This window comes from Argiope bruennichi, chromosome 1 (genome assembly GCF_947563725.1).
Source record: "Argiope bruennichi chromosome 1, qqArgBrue1.1, whole genome shotgun sequence".
Taxonomy (NCBI): Eukaryota; Metazoa; Arthropoda; class Arachnida; order Araneae; family Araneidae; genus Argiope; species Argiope bruennichi.
Genome location: NC_079151.1, coordinates 16,784,728 through 16,805,636, shown reverse-complemented (window position 1 = coordinate 16,805,636; position 20,909 = coordinate 16,784,728). Strand labels below are relative to the sequence as shown.

General features: G+C 29.8%; 1 protein-coding gene across 3 annotated transcripts in view; it reads left to right on the top strand.

Moving 5' to 3' along the window:
* Nucleotides 1–20,909, top strand: part of LOC129982445 (long-chain fatty acid transport protein 1-like) — a 96,458-nt gene that overhangs the window by 39,763 nt on the left and 35,786 nt on the right. The window contains exon 1 of one of the 3 annotated variants that reach the window (XM_056093069.1): nt 14,272–14,552. The exons of the other annotated variants lie outside the window; for them this stretch is intronic. Within the exon in view, the coding sequence (XP_055949044.1) occupies nt 14,428–14,552 (125 nt within the window). The 5' untranslated portion in view covers nt 14,272–14,427. Of the gene's footprint in view, nt 1–14,271; nt 14,553–20,909 lie in introns of those variants that run through there. 3 annotated transcript variants of the gene reach the window in all.

Sequence of the window (20,909 nt, the reverse complement as noted above, 5' to 3'; positions counted from 1 at the left end):
ATTTGTAATAAAGTATTTTATATGAGTTATCGCTCTTGTAAAGAAATAGTGAAATTTTTCGGTGCTTTCTATTGTTTTTAAATCTTATTATGCTTTAAAAAAAAAAAAACTATCAATGAATAGTACTTTTGGAGTACAGCTAGATCATGAATTTCGGATGATCGTGAAAAGGATATTGAAGTGAAATAAAATGATTGGAGTTGCAGTGCTAAGAAGTGAAGCCAATTTTAATTCTGTAACTGCTTAAAAGGACATTTCCTCGAAAGGCCTTTAGGAATTTAGACATTTTAAAGAGATTTGCTTTGAAAAGTTTGAAGAATACAGAGCACGAGAGGAATAATTTTGAACAAATAACGTTTAAGTGCACTATTGTCTATAAAATTTTTATATCAAATTACAAATATTATTTGGAAAAAGAATGATTTTTATTTATTATCGAAAGTGTTGCATTATACGTAACGTAACGTGCTTTTACTTTTAAGGCCGTACTTCGCGACCATCTGTTCGCAGAAAATATTAGTTGTATTTAATTTAAATTAATTCTCGTAAGCATAATTCTTTGTTCTAGATTCCAACAATGAGCAATTTTTAAGCATTTTTTCCCTTGTCATTTTAATAGCCTTGCACTTGTATTGGTCATTGCGTTTATGAACAATCCTGAGCTCCGTTACATCATAGTGCCATTAAAAATTAATCGTTCAGTTCTTCCAACTTTCGCAGTACTCCTCTTCTGATTCCTTATGTAAATTACTTAGAAATCGAATAGTATCTATCTTTTATAGCTTTCAAAAATGTATGAAAATCACGGAATGTCCAATAAATTTTTTAAAAAATTTATTATTGAAAGTTAAGTAAAAAATATATTTTTAAAAATTGTCAAATTTTTAAATTTGAATTTGCCAAAATTCAAGGGAAATAATTTAGGATATGTAAATAGATATAAACAAAAAGACAATTTTCGAGTTTTAAAAGAGTGTAAATATCAGTTTAATGTAATCAGTTTTTTAGGAGTTTTCATGGAAAAAAGTCAATTTTTCTCGCTTAATTTAAGAACTATCTTGATTTTAAATTGATCCAAATTTTTAAAAAAAGATCCCCGAGAGTTCCACATTTCTATTCTCAAAAACATATATGTATTAAATTTGGCGATTGTGAATGTAACTGTATATTCTGTTGAAATCAACATTCATTAAGAGACACACAAGATAGATTCTCCTTTATCATCTTTACTACTAATAAGAGTGTGTGTGTGTGTGTGTGTGTGTGTGTGTGTGTGTGTGCTCCGGGGAAACCCCGGAATTCCGGGGATTTTGAACTTCGATACCCGGAAATTCCGGGGATCGTCGTTCAAAAGGAAGTAGGAATAATAATGAATTATTTATTTTGATCTGGGTAATTTTGTTTGCTTTGAAAGCAGAAAACGCAAGGTCAGTGTGTGTGGTGAAAACTTTTCCTTTCTTTCTCCAAAGGCAGTGATAATGCGTGAAAAGGGGGAAAAAACTTCTTTTTTGTTCTTTCCTTATTGCGAGTTATGACTCATTCCCCCGGTTCTCGGACATTCTCTTCTTGATTCTTTTCGGCAAGTAGGCGCGGCAGAAAAAAAAGGGAGAGACTTCGTTCGACCAGATGTGCGATCACGTGACCTGGGTTCAAAGGTCTTAATTTTGCAAAAAAAGTAATTCATTGAACTTTTATAATTAGGTCATTCAATACTTCATAATTGTAATTTTTCATTTCTCCCCTCCCCCCTTCTCGAAACTCCAAAATGTCGGTAGTAAGTCCGTAAAAGTTTCAGGGGATTTTTTGGGGTCCCACAAACACCCCTGGTGTGTGTGTGTGTGTGTGTGTGTGTGTGTGTGTGTGTGTGTGTGTGTGGGATTTTTTTTAAAAAAAAATTAATTAAAAATCAAGAGCAGAATTCTGACGCCCCCCCCCCCCCACAACAACTTTATTTTAACTTAACTTTAAAGAGATTTTTGTTTGTTCTTATCCATTCAAATCAAAGAAAGTTTCATTATTTTGTTAAAATTGGATATCGTGATTTTACTAATCAAATACAAAAATATGTGTCGAAGAAGTTTCGCCCTCAGTTTATAACCATGGTAAAAAAAATAGAGTGCTCTCCAATTCGAGGAAGGTGGGGCGGGAGAAGGGGAAGAGTCCTTCGAGCGGTAGTCGGACAAATACGTACGGACATTGCGTACGGGTCATAAAAGGCCAATAAATCATGTGCAGCTCTTTGAAAAAAAGGGAGTAGGGAATGATTAGTCTAGGTTTGCTAAAACATATGTTATCTGTTGGCAAGGGCAAGGTTGGCGACAAAATGTATTAGTATTTAAACTAAATTTTGATACTTAAACACAAGGAAAAAACTTTTGTCTCTATGTGTATATGCTGACTGTGTACACACCAGGCCATCTGCCTATCAAATTTGGTAAATATATACTTTGGAGGGTAGGAAAGTGATTTTTTGAATTTTTAATTAGAATTTTAATTAATCAAAATTAAGAGAAATATTGACTTTTTTCCGTGATAACTTTCTAAAAATTTACAGTAAAAAAATAGTTTTTACTTGCAAATCATATCAGTTATCTGCATTATTCATTCACAGTCAAAGTATGCTAAATATAGTTCTCAAATGAAAATCGATAAACTTTAAAAGAAAATCTGAAATAGAAATCCCATTCTAAAAAATATTTCACCTGAACTTGTTTCCAACTGTTTTAAGATAAGTGGATCATTTAAATGTGCATTTCAGCTTATTAATAGCACACAAATCAATAAGAGAATTTAACAGATGATAAATTTCCTACTATTTGAAATTAAACCTGTTCAAAGCTTTTGAATGTCTGGTAGTCAAATAAATAATTCATATACACATGAAATAAATAACTTAACAAGCCTGATATTATAAAAATACATTTTTTCTTATATTTAAAAATCTAGTTTTCTCGTTTATATGAAAACTTTATCTTTTCATACGTAAATATAAACGGAAGATCTTGACTATAAAACATACATGCTATCTAAGATCTGTATTCTTTTTACAGAATAAAAATACGCAAAGACTGATAAATCAATATAATTAATGAATTTTTTAAAATTTTAAGATAATTTACGTTAGAGTCAACATTATTTTTTGTATTAATATTTTTAAATGCACTAAATTGCATATTTCTTTCTCCCAAATATACGTAGTTAAATTTAATATCTCTACGTGCAATGGCCTATATTTTAAATAGACTGATAAACGCATATATATATATATATACATTCACTTTTAATCTTGGAAGAAAATCTTATTTTGTTTATTAAAACTTTTAGATTAAAGTTTGAATATTCCACACTTTAATTTTTGAATAATTTTAAACGAAAAATTTGGAGATTTCTGGGAAATTTAAAGTATATGCTTCGTGTTAAAAGTCAATTTTTTCCATTCCCTCCCCTCCCCCTTCCTTTGTGTGTGTGTGTGTGTGCGCGTATGTTATCAGGTAGTTTATTATTTAAGTTCCTAAAACAGTCCTTATTTTATTTTATGAATTAAAAATAAAATTCGGGATATTTTAATGGAACATTACAACTGAATAATAATGCATAAGAAAACATTTTTTACTATTCTTTAAACTTATCCCCCCGCATTTACTATTTATTTTATTTTTATAATATTGTAATGTATTGAACATTATTTTAAAATATTATCAGTGTGATTTCTTTTGTCTTTTATGACATTGTTACTGATTTAGATAATTTCGAAACGCTGTATTCTCTTAATTTTCCATTGATGATATAAATTTTGAAAGTAGAATGCATAAGATATAAATACTTATATAAAGAATATAGATATAATAATTAAGAATGCATAAGATATAATAATATGTAAAGAATACTTATGATAAATATTAATTGCAAAATGCATATGCAGGTAAGTTAACATAATATTCTAATTGGATGAAGAAGTATTTAATTATGACGAGTCTGATTAAATGCCAAATCTTTAGAGTGATTAGTTAAAAAAAGCAACAAAGAAAAATACCATAATTTAATTTTTCTTAATAATTTTTAGTAGTTGTAGAATGGTATTTAGTTTTATACTTTCATTTAATGACAGAGGGCCCTACAGTCAGGTTTATTCAAGTCATAATCAAGTATTAATTAAATTAATTTTGGAACTTTATTCTAGTAATATTCCTAATTACCATTTACAAGTTATCCGTTATGCTATTTTATTATTCTAAAAAATTTGGAGCTTTACAGTTTAAAAAATATATTCCCTCCTTTTACAATATTGTTTAGTGTGTTATAGAAAGTTGTCTTTTGTTTTCGATATTTTGCTAAAAATTAATTTCACGTTTTGACTGTGCACTTTTTCTATTTGTACAATATTGAAATGGACGTTTTAGAAAGGAACTTGCGTCTTCAGTTTTCAAAATTTACTACTTAGAATTGCTGAATAAATATTAAATTAAAATCAATAAAATATTTGGGGAGACAAAGGGGCTTTGAGATTTGCATTATCTCAGAGCCCCTGGAAGGTTTAAAACGGTCATGAATACTTCTGAATTTAGAAGTAATTACGTTGTTTAAAACATGGAAAAAAAAAACGCATAGCTAATAAGTAATCATTTCAATAAAGGTGTAGATGTATATTATTGAAGAGTGTATTACCAGAACTTCATTCAACACTATTTTTAATGACTTATTGTAAATATAAAAACGATCTTTAATACAATCAAAGTTTCTGAAGAACATATACTACATATATTAATGTAAAAATTATTTTTCTTAATTCTGTTTTATTTTTTAACAGTAGATTTGGATTATGATTTAATAAATAGTGCAACTAGAAGAAAATTAAATTTGAATTCAGCTACTATCTCCTACAAACTTCGCAGATACAAATGATGAATTAGCAAAATATTAATATACTTCTGATTTAGTAAACTGCTTATTTTATGCACTGTATACTTATAATATTTCATATACAAAATGCAAAGAAAGTCATATAGTGAACAAATAATTTATCTTTATCAGAGTACAGACTTTTTTTAAAAAATGTAACAACATTTAAATTAGATCCACGATGATAAACAGAAAAGTTTAAATTTGTAATGGCGTTCTACTCTGGAAACAGATTTTTTAAAAACTGATATAGCATGGAAACTTAACATCCGTAGTTGGAAGCTTTTTCTTACTACGTACGGCATTTCAGGAATTGCTTTTGCAACTTTTCCCTCCTTACAAATCATTCCAATACCACTCACCTCATTTAATTGTACTTTAAATGTAAGAAACAACGTTTTTTAAGTGCCTATATTTAAATAACATATATTTTAATGTTCTATTGAATTAAATAAACGAATCAAGAAGAAATAAAGCAAAAACTAATGAAAAGCAAACTCTTTTCGTTTAATGCAAAACGTTATATTTATGTAAAGTGATGCATTTATATCTAAAATCTAGAAGAAATGATTATTATTTCGAAGTGGATACACTATTTATATGAGAAGAAATATCATTCCTCATATCATACATTTTTGAATAAATACATTGAAAAGTAATTCATCTTTTATAAAAAGCAAAGTGGAAATGATTCATATAGTATTAAAACACATGAAATGGTATTAATGAACGTATCGTTACGTATTCGCAATTGTGTCAAACATTATGCTAACTCTTGCCAAATATGACACTTTTAGATAACGTTTAAAATTTTGTAACCTCTTCTAGAAGTGACCCTTATTAATAACACAACCGCACTGTAAACGAGACTATTGATTGACGGTTTTATGACTGGTACGCAAAGTGTACTGTACGCATAAGTCATACAACCCCTTCAAACCTTGAATGCGGCCGTGTCAAGGCTACTTATATTTACTCTGTAACCACAAATTTGTTGAGGTTTCTGTTAGTTGCCCCAAGAAGTTTTTTTTTTTTTCTTTACTAAGGGAAGAAAGAAAGTGGAAATTATTTGTTTAGCTTCAACCAACGTCAATGAAATCTTCGAGAAAGCTATTCAGAGATTTTTCCTTGTTGCCTATCTTTCGAATTCTGTCTTTCAGCATTGCCATGCTTTATTGAAATGCTTAGATTTTTTTTTCTCTCTTGCCCGTGTAAATATCACCCGTCTGCATCTTTTGACACTTTACCTTTATAGAAATCTCGCTGTTAATAGCTTCGAACTTCGTGGAAATTAAAATTATTTGTGGTAAAATGTTTGGGATTTCCTTTTCTCTGTCGTCAAAGAAGTTGACAGTTCATTACTTAGCTGATTTTTTCTTGAAAATGATTCTGTTATTTTCTTCAAGTGCTTTTCATGTTGGTTTAATTTTATCGCGCTTTTATTGAAATCTTTCTTTCTTATTTTGAGGAATAAAGAAACTGAACTTGAAATCGATGACTTCTGTTCCGTTGATGACGTATTCACTAATTATTTGTCTCGTCGAAGATTGACGTTTGTTGATATTGATTTCATTAGGAAGTGCGAAGATTTAAATTTGCTGATATCCAGTATGCTTCTTCTGTTTGAATAACTTTTGCAATTCTTTGGCAATAAAGCATTTTTTTATTTTAAAGTAATCTTACAAAAAGTAATGAAAGCGCACGTTATCAAACCATATTAGTATTGCTAAAAAATTTTAAGCATTTTTTATTTTTTCATGGTTAAAGTCCGTTTGTTTTAAGTCAGCTTTCCTTAACTTGTGGTACGTATACTCCCAATGGGGTACATGAGGTTTAAAGTTAATGTGGGCATTGGTCGATATACTGAACATACGAGGAAAGATAAAAGCTATTGTAACAGCTGACATTTTCAATCTAAGTTATATATTATTAAAAAAAAAAAATCATTGCCATCCTCAGATCTGGGTTTAATTTTTCTGATTTCTGCCAAACAATGTGAAGGTTTCTATTAAATCAGCTTATAATTCCTATAATATTGTGAAAATAATATACACAAAAATAATCGGCAAAAGTGTCTCGCAAAGAGTTCTCCCATACACTCTATTAAAAAGGAAGTTATATTTTGGACATGTTTTTCCTTAACCAATTGAAATCATTATTTGACACAGGACTACAGTTGCAGTCACAAAATCACATACCAAATTTCATAAATTTAAGTCATTGCGTTTTTGAGTTGTCGCGTTTGCATCTGAATATACAGACCAGCAGATGCGCGACCCGTTGTTGGATTTCGCTCAAAATTGAACGGATATCTACACTATATTTGTGTTAGTTATATTAGTTGGTTATGTTCGAACTAACATAACTAATAACTTATGCATTAATTATATTATCGAAGTTATATTCGAACAACCGAATACACAGACTTCCTCTGAATGGATATTGCTCAAAATTTTATGGAAATCTATATATTTGGCGTAAAAACCATTTAATTTAAAGAATTTTTCAGTTATTTTGTCACAGTTAGAAAATCATTCCGCAAAAATTCGTTTTCCGAATTCGAGGAGATCTGATATTCGTAGATATTTTTCAAAATCTCGAGTTCCAATTTCTCGATGATTATAATATTTTCTCTATATTTCACATACAAGAAAGTAAAAACCAATCGAATAAATTTAGACAGACGCATGATTTTCTGATTCGTCAAATGTACTCGAAGGGTTAATTAATGTCAAAGTTACTGAGAATTTGAATGATGATGCTTGGATGATTTCTATTGATAATAGCTTCAGACAAAAGAAAGGAAAACAAAATCGAATCGATAACTTAAGTTTCTTTCCAGACCACAATTAATTTTTATTTTTGCATAAATAATAATCTAATAAACAAATAATAGTTTTGATTAAAAAATTTCACTTGTATATAGATGCTAGTAATAACATTTAATAAGATTTAAAATAGGGATGTTTATTAGCCTATCAGTGAAAGAGGAAGAAACGCTTTGCTTAACGTTAAAAGTAATTAACCGGCTTTGATCGTTTTGAACTCAACGAACTTTGTCAGATCAGTTTTTATTAAGGAAAAGAATATTACTTGAAATCAAAGAAATATATTTAAAATAATGCATGTGTTAGTTTTAAAAACAACTTATTATTAAAACGTTTGAATTAGGCGACGCAAACCATTCATTTATCCTTTTTAAATAAAGGCATAAAAAAAAAATGTTAAATTATAAATTCCGCTGAAAATTCGTTTAAAACCGTTGTACTGAAATTCTATTTAAATGTCGAAATACACGTATTAAAAGTTGCTTCATTTTCACGTATCTGAATTTTATTTAGCTGTTTATTTTATGCAAATGTGGAAATTGGTCTTATTATTTAGAAATTCTAGAAAATATTGTAGGTTTTTTTTAATGGTAGTCATGTATAGTGAAAATATTCAATTATTATATTTAAGAAAGAATAGAATTGTTTGTGTTATAGAGCAGAAAATATATAGTAACGAACAATGATGGAGGGGAAAAAAATATCTCAAATTTAAACGCCTATAAATTTTATTTTTTAAAATATAAATCTGAGTTTAAAATTCGACATGTTCTTCAGATAAGTTTATCATCGAAGAACCTCTAATTATAGCAATTAAAGTTACAGATATTTAACGTCATAAAATTAAATCTTGGTAACAGTAAGTGTTTTTATGAACGATAGTGAATTTGCTCTGACATTTTTCTCCATAGGATTCTTATGTTGATGATTTGCCTTTCGGAAGAGGGGGGGGGGTCATCCCGGTATACAATTATCCTCGCATTTTTAAATTTGTCAAAGCTGAACCATATACTCTAGTCTGATATCAAAGTTTCATCTCTTTCGAGCGGGGGCCAAATTGGGCAGAAATGTGGTTTTTCCGGATTTTCGTCTCCCAAATGTCCTAGTCCCCTAGCTGTCGTCTTTATTTCCCTTCCTTGGTCTTTGTTTTAAGATATGTTTTCTTCTGTGACCTTCTTTTTCACGCACATTACCTACATCTAAAATTGTATAATTGTATGAATTCTATAATAAATCATGCAATATAAAAAGTACGATTGTTCAGTAAATAAATGATGTAGTACAAGGGAAATATAGACGTCCCTGATCATTCAAACGCAGTTTTTGTTTACTTGTATTTCACTTAAATTGTTTTTCTGTATTAATTTTCACCATGCAACTTTTTGAACTTCGGAATTACCGTTTGAAACTGGTAATAATTATTTATAAAGATATCGGAAATCATAAGAAAAAATACTGATATTTGCTAGTAATTTTTGGGAAATATTTATTTTTTAACTCTTTAAAGTAAAGGACATTTGGGTCTTAAAAGTAAAAATTCTGTGCGCAGAGTAAGTATAGTAAGAATAGTATAAATATTATGCAACATATCAAATAATTTAAGCAAAATAGTAGACCAAAAATAAATTTAATACAAGCTGTTTTTAAAAATACAGTTTTATGAATAAGTATAAGCGTTTTTGTTATATTCAACCTTTTATTTTTAAAGTTGTAACTCATTAATTAGATATATTGGATTCTTGATATCATCCCCCTCCCCCCTTCAGACTCATCCCATGTGGTATCAAAATTAACTAATGATAAAGTTCCGAAAATATTAAAATAATATTTTGCCATCTAGAATACACTAGTAGAAAAAGAAAAATCTTTTCTTTCAAAACATCAGATAGTAGGTAAAAGGTTGATTACAAAATTCCATTATTACAAACATGAAATTAGTCAAATTATGTAAAAAAGTTTTTTAAATGAATGAGTGGCCATTTTCTGTTGTAGAAGATCGTTGAAGAGTGAGAGTTAACAAATTTCATACTTTCACAAATTTAAACCAGTGAAGAATAGATTTTAAAACTTTGATATAAAATGATTGCGAGCTATTTTCAATTTTCTTTGCATGTTCTCGGCACTATATTTATTCCATGATGAATATTTCTGGCTCACAAGTATCTGAGTTTTTCTGTAATTTTTATTCTATTTATCTAGTATCATGCTGTAAAATGTTAAAACGAAAAAAGTTTTGAAATAACAACGAATGTATAATTATAACTCCAATATTTTATGGATTAAGTATGGTAAAATGCATTAAGACGTGAATATTAGAATTAAAGGATTCATTTAGAGTTCTGATTTCCTGCCGATTTGCCCCCTACGTTTATTAAATAAAAATTTTTATTGATTATTTTTATAAACGCATAAATATTATTATTAATAGATGATATATAAATCGCAATGCATTATTATATAAGGAAAATGCATATTAAATAAGGAAATGCTGTTGTCAGCATTTCCTTATTTCGCTAAAATATATTATTTCTGGCCTGGGTGAAGAGCAAAAAGTTGGATTTGCAAAGGTTTTGCTCGTTTTTAATAGTTTTATATATTAGGAAGATTACTTTCATTTTATATTTATATTTATATTTTAAAACACTCAATCCAAGGCTTCGGTTTTGCGAATTTTTGATTGCTCATAGCCTTCACAATTGTCTTCAATTGTCGCCTGATCACTTCGATTCTCCATTTTCGAGAGAGGTTTCAATAACACTGCATTATTGTATATGCTCTATGCAGTAAACCCTGGACAGAGTTTCGCAGCTGTAACCATTCAATCTATTTCGTGCATTTTTGTTTTATATGAATACTTATAACCTCTTAGTAGTTAATAACCAGTTTTGTCTGTTTGAATTATAGGTAACCATACAGAATCATTATTGTGTAAATATAATTTAAAATAACTATCTTGTCTTGTGATAAAATGTAATTCATTAAGGTTGATTATCATTACTAAATTAATTTTATTAATATGCCTTAGACGACAAAATTAGTAATGTTATAAAAGCATGTCGCACTACTTTGGTGAATATGGTTGCGTAATAATAATAGAGATTTCTGATTGGTTAGCTATGCTTACAAAATGGTGATGAAAATTACAAGTTGTAGAGGTTGGGGACTCATTATTTTTCATTCTGCAATTTCTCTTGAAAATGTGGACGGAAAGTGTGGACGACTCTAGATGACATATCTAAGACTCACGAATTTTCGCATGAAATTAAAATTGGCGAAATCGATATAGTGGTTGTTGCTAGAGTGTTAGTTCCTTTGTATTAACAAATATTTTAGATATATGAATGGTGAAAATAAATTGTTGCCGAACGTAACTAGCATTTTTAAAACATACGCAGTTCACTTATTTCACTGTGACAATTTTTAATGAACTTATTATTTATTCGTTACATTAATGTCGTTATGAATTTATTGTCATTATTATTATGAATTTAATATTATTAATTTTGTAATTGACTTTATCAGATTTCAATTACTTAAAATTTCTACGTTTCAAGAAAACTTTTGTTTGGAATTTAATAATTTTGTATCGATGTTTTCCCCTTTCCGTCTTTATAATTTAAATAATTTTAGTGTTTTTTGCTCATTATGATAAGAGTAGTTACTTAAAATTATTTCATTTTCCTTTCGAATCAGATCACATTAAAGGAAATATTTTTAAAAAAATCAGTCGTCGAATCAGTTTGTATCATTTTTTTTATTTCCTTTTCGTAATTTTAGGATTAGAGTGCCGTCTTGAGGTCATTACATTCTCCATTTGAATAGGATTATATAGGAGGAAATTTCATTGAAGAAAGCTGTTGTTAGAATTGATACAACTGAAAATTAAATGATATCTTACAGTGTAATGAAGATCGGTTGATATCCTATGCTTATTTCTCATTCATTTCATCAATTTTCTACAAATATTTAGTGACAAAAATTATTTTACATTATTTTATATTCTTTCTTCAACTGCTGCTTCTCTATTGTGGCATTTATTTTCAATAATTAAAAAGATAGTTTATATTTTTTCTTTAGTTAATTTAAACTATAAATTGAAATTTCGGATGATACTTGCAATTTCATTTATTTCATAATTATATTTTTAAAATTTAAACAAACAAACCTTTTAATATAAATATTGCCCCCCCCCCTTTTATTTTTAATCTTGAAAATTTTCATCGTCAGAGACATTCTTTTCTCTATTCTTTTCGCCTTTTTTTAATTGCATTTTAAATATTTATTTGGAATATCTTTTCTCTGTATCTTTGACGGTAGTTTTAGGAAATAAAAGAATAAGCAATCTTTCCGAAAATTAATAGCCCATGAGAAGTCATCTCCCCCCCCCCTCCCAAGTAGGGGAAAAAACCGAGAGCTGTCATCACTTTGTTCATGAAGAATCGTTAATTTGCTGGCAGTTCTGTTGCATAATACCGTGAATATCGTGGATTGAAGTACTCTATGTATAACCAAACAAAATATTTTTGAAGGTTACAGCAGAAGCTGCTAGAGGGCCGCGTTGACATGATGATAAGGTCTCGGCTTCGGAATCGGAGGGTTTCAGGTTCGTGATCCGATTCCATCGAAGGGCCGTCTTGTAAGCAGGTCTGGTGCACGTTAAATCCGTCAGAGCCAAACGTCCTCCCGCTGGTGTGGTGTGGAAGTTTGGAGAGAGGGTGCTAACTCCGGTGTTGTCCTCGTCATCTGATCGCAGTTCAAAATTACGAGGTACGTCCTTGAAATAGCCCTAGTGTTGCTGTAAAATGGGACGTTAATATAACTAAACTAAATTCAAACAGGTGCTTTAGACTTTGTATTTCAATAATCCAATGTTGTACGCCATATCCGGGGTATCCTTTGCTTTTACTTTAATTCTCTCTCATAGGGCTTTAATTTGCGAATGCATATTGTATTTGCGCTCTCATGTTATGTTATAAAAATGAATTGTCTTTATGCTTTTAAGTTTATAAATGATACCCTGTATATGAAAATGGTGCAATGTTTTGAATGGATACTATTCTATTTAATTTGATGAATCTCGCATATGGTATTAAGACTTAAATGTTTTCGGACGATCCAATCAAGGATTACTTAGGTTATGCAAGATGCGTTTCTATTTGTATCTTACTTAAGGTTTTTGACTCTGAAATATAATAGAAAGTAGTTGAAATGAATACGTTTATATTCATTTACCTCATCACGGATTGAGGTAAGAGTAATTTTGTCTCATTGTCAGTAATGTCATGGGATGTTTACATTTTTTTTAGCTCTGAAAAACACCGATTACAGGCTTATTTGCTTTTACAAAAGTTTGATTAAAATGAATGTTTTTTGTCAGTAGAATTACTTTTTTCTGTATATTTAATATTCCTGGACTTTCGTATTAATAAATACATTTGTGAAGGCTGTCAAGTAGCAAATTCGTTTTGAGTGATAGCTGCAAAACACGCGATCCTCAGTGGTAATAAATGACGAAGTAAATAAAAGGAAGGAAACTGAAACTGTCCTTTGTCTAAACTTCACGGAACGCTGTAAAGTAATTTTATTACGTGCAGTCGTTTAAAGAGAATTTGTAATCCTCTAAATCATGTACTTAAAGAATCATTTTCTTCATAATTATAGCTTTGGATGTAATGCTTATGCAAACATTTTCCTCCATTTTCATGGTGACAGATGACGAAGATTAACATAGTGATACATACTTTATTTTTAAAAAAAAATTTTTTTTGATTTTTCATCCTAGAGTTCTTTGATTTTAAACTTTGAATCGCTCTGTTTTATCTTGATTTTTACGGGAATAATAATATAAAAATGAATCTGTATGATTTTAATATGACATCTTCTCTTTTAATATCGTTTCTCTCGTGTTTTATGTTGAGCACTTTCATTTGCTGTGGCCGAGATTCATTTTACTTTAAAATTAATTTTGCATAAAGAGATGGATACCGAAGAGCTTCAGAGATTTTATTAATTATTCTATGTGGTTAGCCGTATTCAAGATTTTAGGTAGAAAACTACTAAATTTTAAGAGTGTTTTCTAAAATTTGTAGAGGTTTTGAAATTATTCTTTTGTTACTATGGTAAATCAATATTTAGAAAAAAAGAAAAAACACGGAATCTGTAGATTAATTTTTGTTTTTTCTAAACTTTTTTGCACTAAATTTGATTGACCATGAATGGCATCGCTTAACTCGAAGTCTTCTGGGCACGCACATTCCAACAAGTCCCTAATGATCGATTCCTTCCCTTTTCGCAATATATAAACGAACCCTCCGACATACACTTAATTCACTGAAGGACATGGTCCTTTTTTTTCTGCAGAAATTCGAAAGTATGAGCAGGAAGACGCATTTACGAAACGAGAATTGAAATCTGCTTCATCTTGCGCAATCTGCCGTTTAGTGGTGTGCCCGCTATCCAATGTTTTTTTCTGTCTGTGTGAAACCGGCCCCGATGTGTGTCTTCGCCCATGCGGAGTTGTGTGTGTGCATTGTTTCCTCTCGCGTTCGTTCATTCATTCGATGCGGATATCAATAATAAGGAAGAGCCGAATGTGCGCGGTTGATTAGAAGTAATCGGACTTGGGTCGATCGGACCAGCGATAAGGCAGCAGTAGCGATCCTCGGCCTCTGATTGGGGGAGAAAGTTTTTCCGGCAGGAGATGCGGCCCGTCGGAGGAAGCGAACCTTCAGTGGCAGCTCAGTCCCTCACGGCACTGGCCATGAAGCTGAGGCGGGGGTGGAACATGTTACAGGTCTACAAGAGGACTATCCCGAGAGATCTGAGGTGAGTGAGCCCGGATTTCAAATTTATTTGTTGAGAACCTTTCTATTATCAAAGCAACTTATGTGCCAAAAAACAAAAAAAATAAATAAATAAATTTTTTATTTTAACCGGGAGGTTTAACTTAATGCCTGTCGCCAATACTTATCCTTTGGAAATAAAGCATCAGTCTAATAGCAAGACATTATTCTATTTCACTATTATTATTCTCTGTTATATACTCAGTTTATTGATTCTTGCTTCGAATGCCCTAAATACAGTTCCTCAACCTAAATGTAAATGCATCATACATTCATTTAAAATACCTTGGAGAGCCTGAACGACCATTTGGTTCTAGAGCATTAATTACTGGAAGGGGAGTATTCCAGCAAGTTGGAAGTTAGAATAATTATAAATTTGCATATATATATATATATATATATATATATATATATATATATATATATATATATATATATATATATATATATATATATATATAATATTATATCAAGTAAATAATAAATAAAACTTAATAAATTTTGAGATTCTTAAAACTTAACAGAGTACGATGAAATTTGAAATATACAGAAATATAATCAGTGCAAATATAACAATACAGCAGGTATCAAATATATACAAGCAGCAAAGAAACTCCTCAAAATGTAAATAAATTTTACGAGAATTTTGACACTGTAAAAGCGAATAAGTAAAAAATTCTAAAGAATAAGAGAAACAGGGGTTGGGGTGGGAAAACGACACGAAACACAAACAGAACCTATTTACAACACCGGGTAAATACTTAGTATTGGAATTTTATCTGGTATGTTATCTTTGTTTATGTACTGAAAACTATCTCTAGTTTGAAAGGATAGTCTTAAATACCCCATTGTCTAAAGAGAATTTCATAAAATATATTGATTTATTTTTATATGTTTTTATGTATATATTTAATTTTTTGTAAGGTTTTATTGAAAATAAATGAAGGGAAATGGAATTTCAGGGGATAATAAATATGTTTCTGAAAGAAAAAAATATTTTTCTCTTGAACGGTACCAAATCGTGTAGATAATGGATTTGGACTCATCACTTGTAAACTAAAATGAATCTATTCATGGGTAAATATATATGAAATAAATATTTCATGAAGTGTTTTAACATCTCAAATACTGGAGTTTCAACTGAATGAATCAAAATGGCTACATATCTTCAAAAGAGATTTTGTTTTATAATGTGACAATTCAAATAATCCAACTTTCAATAAATTAAAATATTAATAACTAATGAAATGATTAATATACAAATTAAATGAAAATTATGATTTTTATTAATTTGTGTTTGTGTGCAGTGGATACTGTAAATGAATTTGAGCTTGTTACGATAAAAGACCCATATCTAAATTTAAAGTCTATTAAGTTTTTCTCCCCTCCCCCTCAAATTGGAGTTAATGCTACAGGTTGTAATGTATTTAAAAAGCTAGGTCCAAGAATAGTTGCTTTCAAAAATTTCAGATTTTTAAAATAATTATTTTTCCAAATAATGTACTATTTATTGGATTTCATGTAGCAGTATGGATATTAAAATTTCAATTTTAACAAATAATAAAGTGTGTTACTTATCGTAGCCTTTGATAAGAGAATAAATTTAGAGATTTAAATGCTCAAGCCTGCATCAACTGTATTAATAAGAATTTTTTAGACGTAATGGTGTTTTGGATACTTTTTTTAAGGTTATGCAACTGAATCATAATGTAGTAATTGCATTTAAGGTATTTTTAATTAGAACTATTATGCAGCAACTTCTTAAATCGAATTGGATGTATCTCTAAATTATTGCATCGTTTATTAAATTTATAGTGTTAAATTATTTTATTATCTATTGTGAGATGGGTTTTAATTTATACACAGGTATAATGAGATTATACTATCAAAAGGAGTTTATATGCGCTTTTTATTCTCAAATGTTACGAAAATATTTAACAAGTTGATAATCGTTTCATCGAAAACCGTATGCCTGTTTATTACATTGCTTTACTGCGGGTTAGTTCTCCTGAGTCAGTTCACGAGAACGTGAGAAATGTAATTGCGTAAACATAATTTATTTTACTCTGCTGTGACGTTTTATACTCTGCTTATTTATTTAAAAATTCTGAAAATGGAAGTCGGATTTTTCTTCTTTCTTTTGAAACATTTGCGCATTTAACTTTAATTTAAAACATTCGCATTTTGAAATTTCTAATGAATCCAAACTGTTGCATCCGAAAGAACTTAAATTTTTTGCCGTCAGTTTTCCACCGACGTATTTCTCTAAGATGCATGTTTATAAATAATACTTTTCCATTGTACGTTTTTAGTTGGGTTTAAAATTTAATTAGTAAGCTATTTTGATGAAAATTACCTGATCGTGAATTCATCCATTTATTATTTCAAATATGTTTTCCAATGAAAAGCTCACAAACCTGCTATCGAAGCGTTTGATTACGTAGATCTGTTGGTAATGTTTCCGGATTTGAAACCGTAAGATTTCAGATTCGAAATTTGATTCTACCAAAGTTGTACTACTAGTATAGGATTAGTAATATTAAATCTGACGTGATGCTGAAATATCCTTTGGCTTTTGAGTGTTGGAAAATTCTGAATTCATTCAGAAATATTCCTTATATCTTCAAAGTATGACGTTAATATAACGAATCAAATCTAGCCAGAGGATTGTAACACAGTATGTAACGTAGTTCTTCTGAGTAGTTTTTATTGTACAAAAAAGAATAAGGCTGTTGATCTTATTGATTCACTCGTTTCTCATTATACGAGTTTTCTTTCCATTAACTAAAAATTTTTCTATTCTGCCGTTATCTTTGGCTGTGTTGGTTTCAAAAAGTTGTATTCATTTGGTTGTGTTTGCATTGATTAAAACTTTGAGATAATATTATTAGATTTAATATAAGTACTGTTTTTTTGGGTATATATTGCTTTTGATTTTAATACTGCTAGAATTTTTTTATTGATGCAGTGCAAGAATGTTATTGCTTTGTTGCTATTCCACGGTTTTAATTTTAATGCATTATTAAAAAAGTATTCGTAATATTTGGTGATTAACAGTGATTATTTTAACTGAGTTTTTATTGTAAAATTATGAAAAAGATGTGCAAGTTTTCGGAGTTAGAGGCTCATTTGATAATTTTATTGTTAATTAGACGCATTACGAATGATAAAGAAATGCTACAAAATTCAATTAGCTTTCCTGGTTACATAATAAATTTTTTTATAAAAAGAATTACGACTGATTTATTCATTTTATAAATAATTTCTTTAAATTCATTAGAATAACTTTCAAAAGTAGAAGACATACCTGAAGTAGCCCGCGTTCTTCTCGTTTCGTATTGAAAAGGAATTTTGCTGAAGATTAAAGGAAATATGTATTTAAGGGTAGAAAAATAGTTTTTTTATAAAAATATCAGAAGTAGATAAACCTAAGTTTCATCACTCTCATTTAATATCGATCTTTGTGGCCGAAATTTTCCTTTTAGAGCTAATCAATCTTTTGTTAATATCCAGGAGGATTTGGAATTTATTGATTGCCCCGATTTGCTCTGCGGTACCGCCCAGATATTTGACAATGTTAAAGTAATAAGTATACATTATACTCGGAAGCAATCATTGAATACTGCAAGCAGGAAATGATACAGGGCCCTAGAGAAATATGTAAAGTGACGAAAAATATCTCTTGACTACTTTGCGCCCTATGTGTTCAGATCTATTTTGCTATACCACGATAAAAGCTTAACACGTTTTGCGGCGGTAAAATTTTTCGGCATTACGTAGATGGAAAATCCGTTGGGAAATGTGCTAATTTGCTCTTTCTTGTTGTTTTATTTGCTGTCATTATTGAAATCTGGCAAAACGAATTATGATTATTTTATTATTTTGAGTATTTAATGTGAATTCTTAATGGTTTTACTGAATTTTAAATTAAATCACAGTTCGTTAGAGATGGTAACCTGGGACGGAAAAGACAGTATTGTTTATGGATAATTAGTAGTTTTGAAGTTGTACTTTGTTTTTTACGTTTAAAAAGAAATTTTTAAATTTCAGATAATAGAAAAATTAAGAATTCCAAATATTCAAATTCTTAAAAATAATTTTTCGTATAACTTAGTGGGGGGAAAAAATTGTTTAGCATGCAGAAATTCTTTAAAAAATCTTCGGAATATATGAAAATGTATTTTGAAGAATTATGAATAAATAGAATGGGGCACTGTGTTTCTCTTAATCTTGCCTTTTACCTTGTGTCTCTAAAACATGTTAAATCAGTGCTGTGGACTTATTTGAATGCAATTTTGGAATTTTTGTCAAAACGGTAACAGTGCATGCGTGTTAGTAAGAAGTTACATTAAATGAAATACACTAAGTTTGCATGGAGAACATTAAATGAAATACACTAAGTTTGCATGGAGAACATTAAATGAAATACACTAAGTTTGCATGGAGAAAATGTAGCAATATTTTAGAAACCCAGGGTACCTCCAAATGTGTATTTTTGATTTGTTTTCCGATTACATAACTGCATAACGTTGAAGTTATGTATTTTTAATGCCATTAAACATTTCCGCTTTCAATGAGATGTAGAAAATATATCTTTAACTCTGATATTCAGATTATCCTGGACAATCCAAGTTTCCCCCCTCTATTTTTGCATATGACGTTACAGGACTAACTGAATTATTGTAGATAACATTGTCATTAAAATGACGTGACGTGAGGTATAGAGAAATATACGAAGACGAATCAAATATTAACGAGGCTTTTTTAAAACATCTTTCCTGAAACATCATTTTCAAAATGACATCGCTATATTTCCTGCTTTTTTTCAAATATTGAGTTTTAAATTTCTTCTTTATCAGTTTAAAAATCTATCTACCCTTAACGCTTCTTTTAGAGGTCTAAACAAATTAGTTAATTAGCATTTATTTAAGTTAGCTTTATACGAAGAATTTCAACTATTGTCGGATGGAATTTCTTTAATTTTTCACCAATGTTGTGTGGTCCTGAATTGTCGTAAAAGAGGAAAACATTGCGGACCACAATGGAACATCTTTTGGGCTGGTAAATTGCCTTAAATTTACCCAAACCTCCCCCGGCTGGTTTATTACGAATTTGAAATAGACAAGTTGCCTCTTTTCGATGTAATAATTTTGTGGGGTCTGATTACTTCCACTTCAGTGACGGGACTCGTTTGCTACTCCTGTTTCAATTTCCCGCCTTGTGCTATCACGGTAGTGGTCATTCAAATCACCATTGACGCTTGGGTAAGGCGAAGGTAACTCCGTAAGGGTTAATCTTCTCCAAAAATTTTCAGTTATATGTTGCGTTAATTGTTAATCGTCCATGAAGAAAATTAACGTACACAATAGCTTATGGATTCCCCAAAAATAGCTATAACAATTTTTCCAATAGATAATAAAAATTTTGCTATTTAATAGAGTCAAATTTTCAAGGATCATTTCTTTAGGTTCACTTTTAAAAAACTTGTGCTGTCTACATAGTGGAGATCTCGATAGAATAACATAACCGAACTTGGTATATAATCTATAATAAATTTTAAAAGCTTTGATATTTTTATGCTTTTGAAAATTTAACGTTATTCAGTATGCTACTGCTCTAAATACTTAGTGTTCACTGAGCGTGCTGACGAATAAAGGAACACATGAAAAATGAAGCGATAATTCTATAAACTTTAAATGGCCTATCTTGGTCACTGTAATATCATATAGCGGCTATGGGAAAGTCTTTATATATATATATGATTTACTCTCGCATCTATCGAGCTTACCTAGGCTTCAAACCGTTATATTTTCTGTTAACGGCAGTACAGTCACAAAAATGTTATATATATTTTCTAATTGTTTCCCAGCTGTATTGTTTGCATACTCCTAATTGTATCGTATCGTATTGTCTTGTACTGCTTTACACGTCATGTTGACTTAGCTAGCTTCCGCTTACATATTGAAATCTGATGCCTTGAAGATACGCAGATTTTCAGTACGTTTTTATGTTAAAGAACAAAACTGATTCTGTTTTATTGAACTTTTTATAAAAACCATGATTCGTATAACTCTAGCTTGATGTAATTTCTTTCGTTTGCAATAATTTTCTAGTTAGATGCTGTTTTCAGTTTCATTCTTGTGAAGTATAGTTACGTTGAAATGGCTAGGAATAATCTTAATAATTACTACAAAAAAAATTTCTTTTGTGATTTTTTTTTTCCTAAATTAACTTGTGTTTATGCTTTTATTTATTACTCACCCTTAGCATTCTTTATCTATTTGAATTGAATCGGTGCATTCGGGATTGGAATGATTATCTTGTATTGTATTGTTGAAAA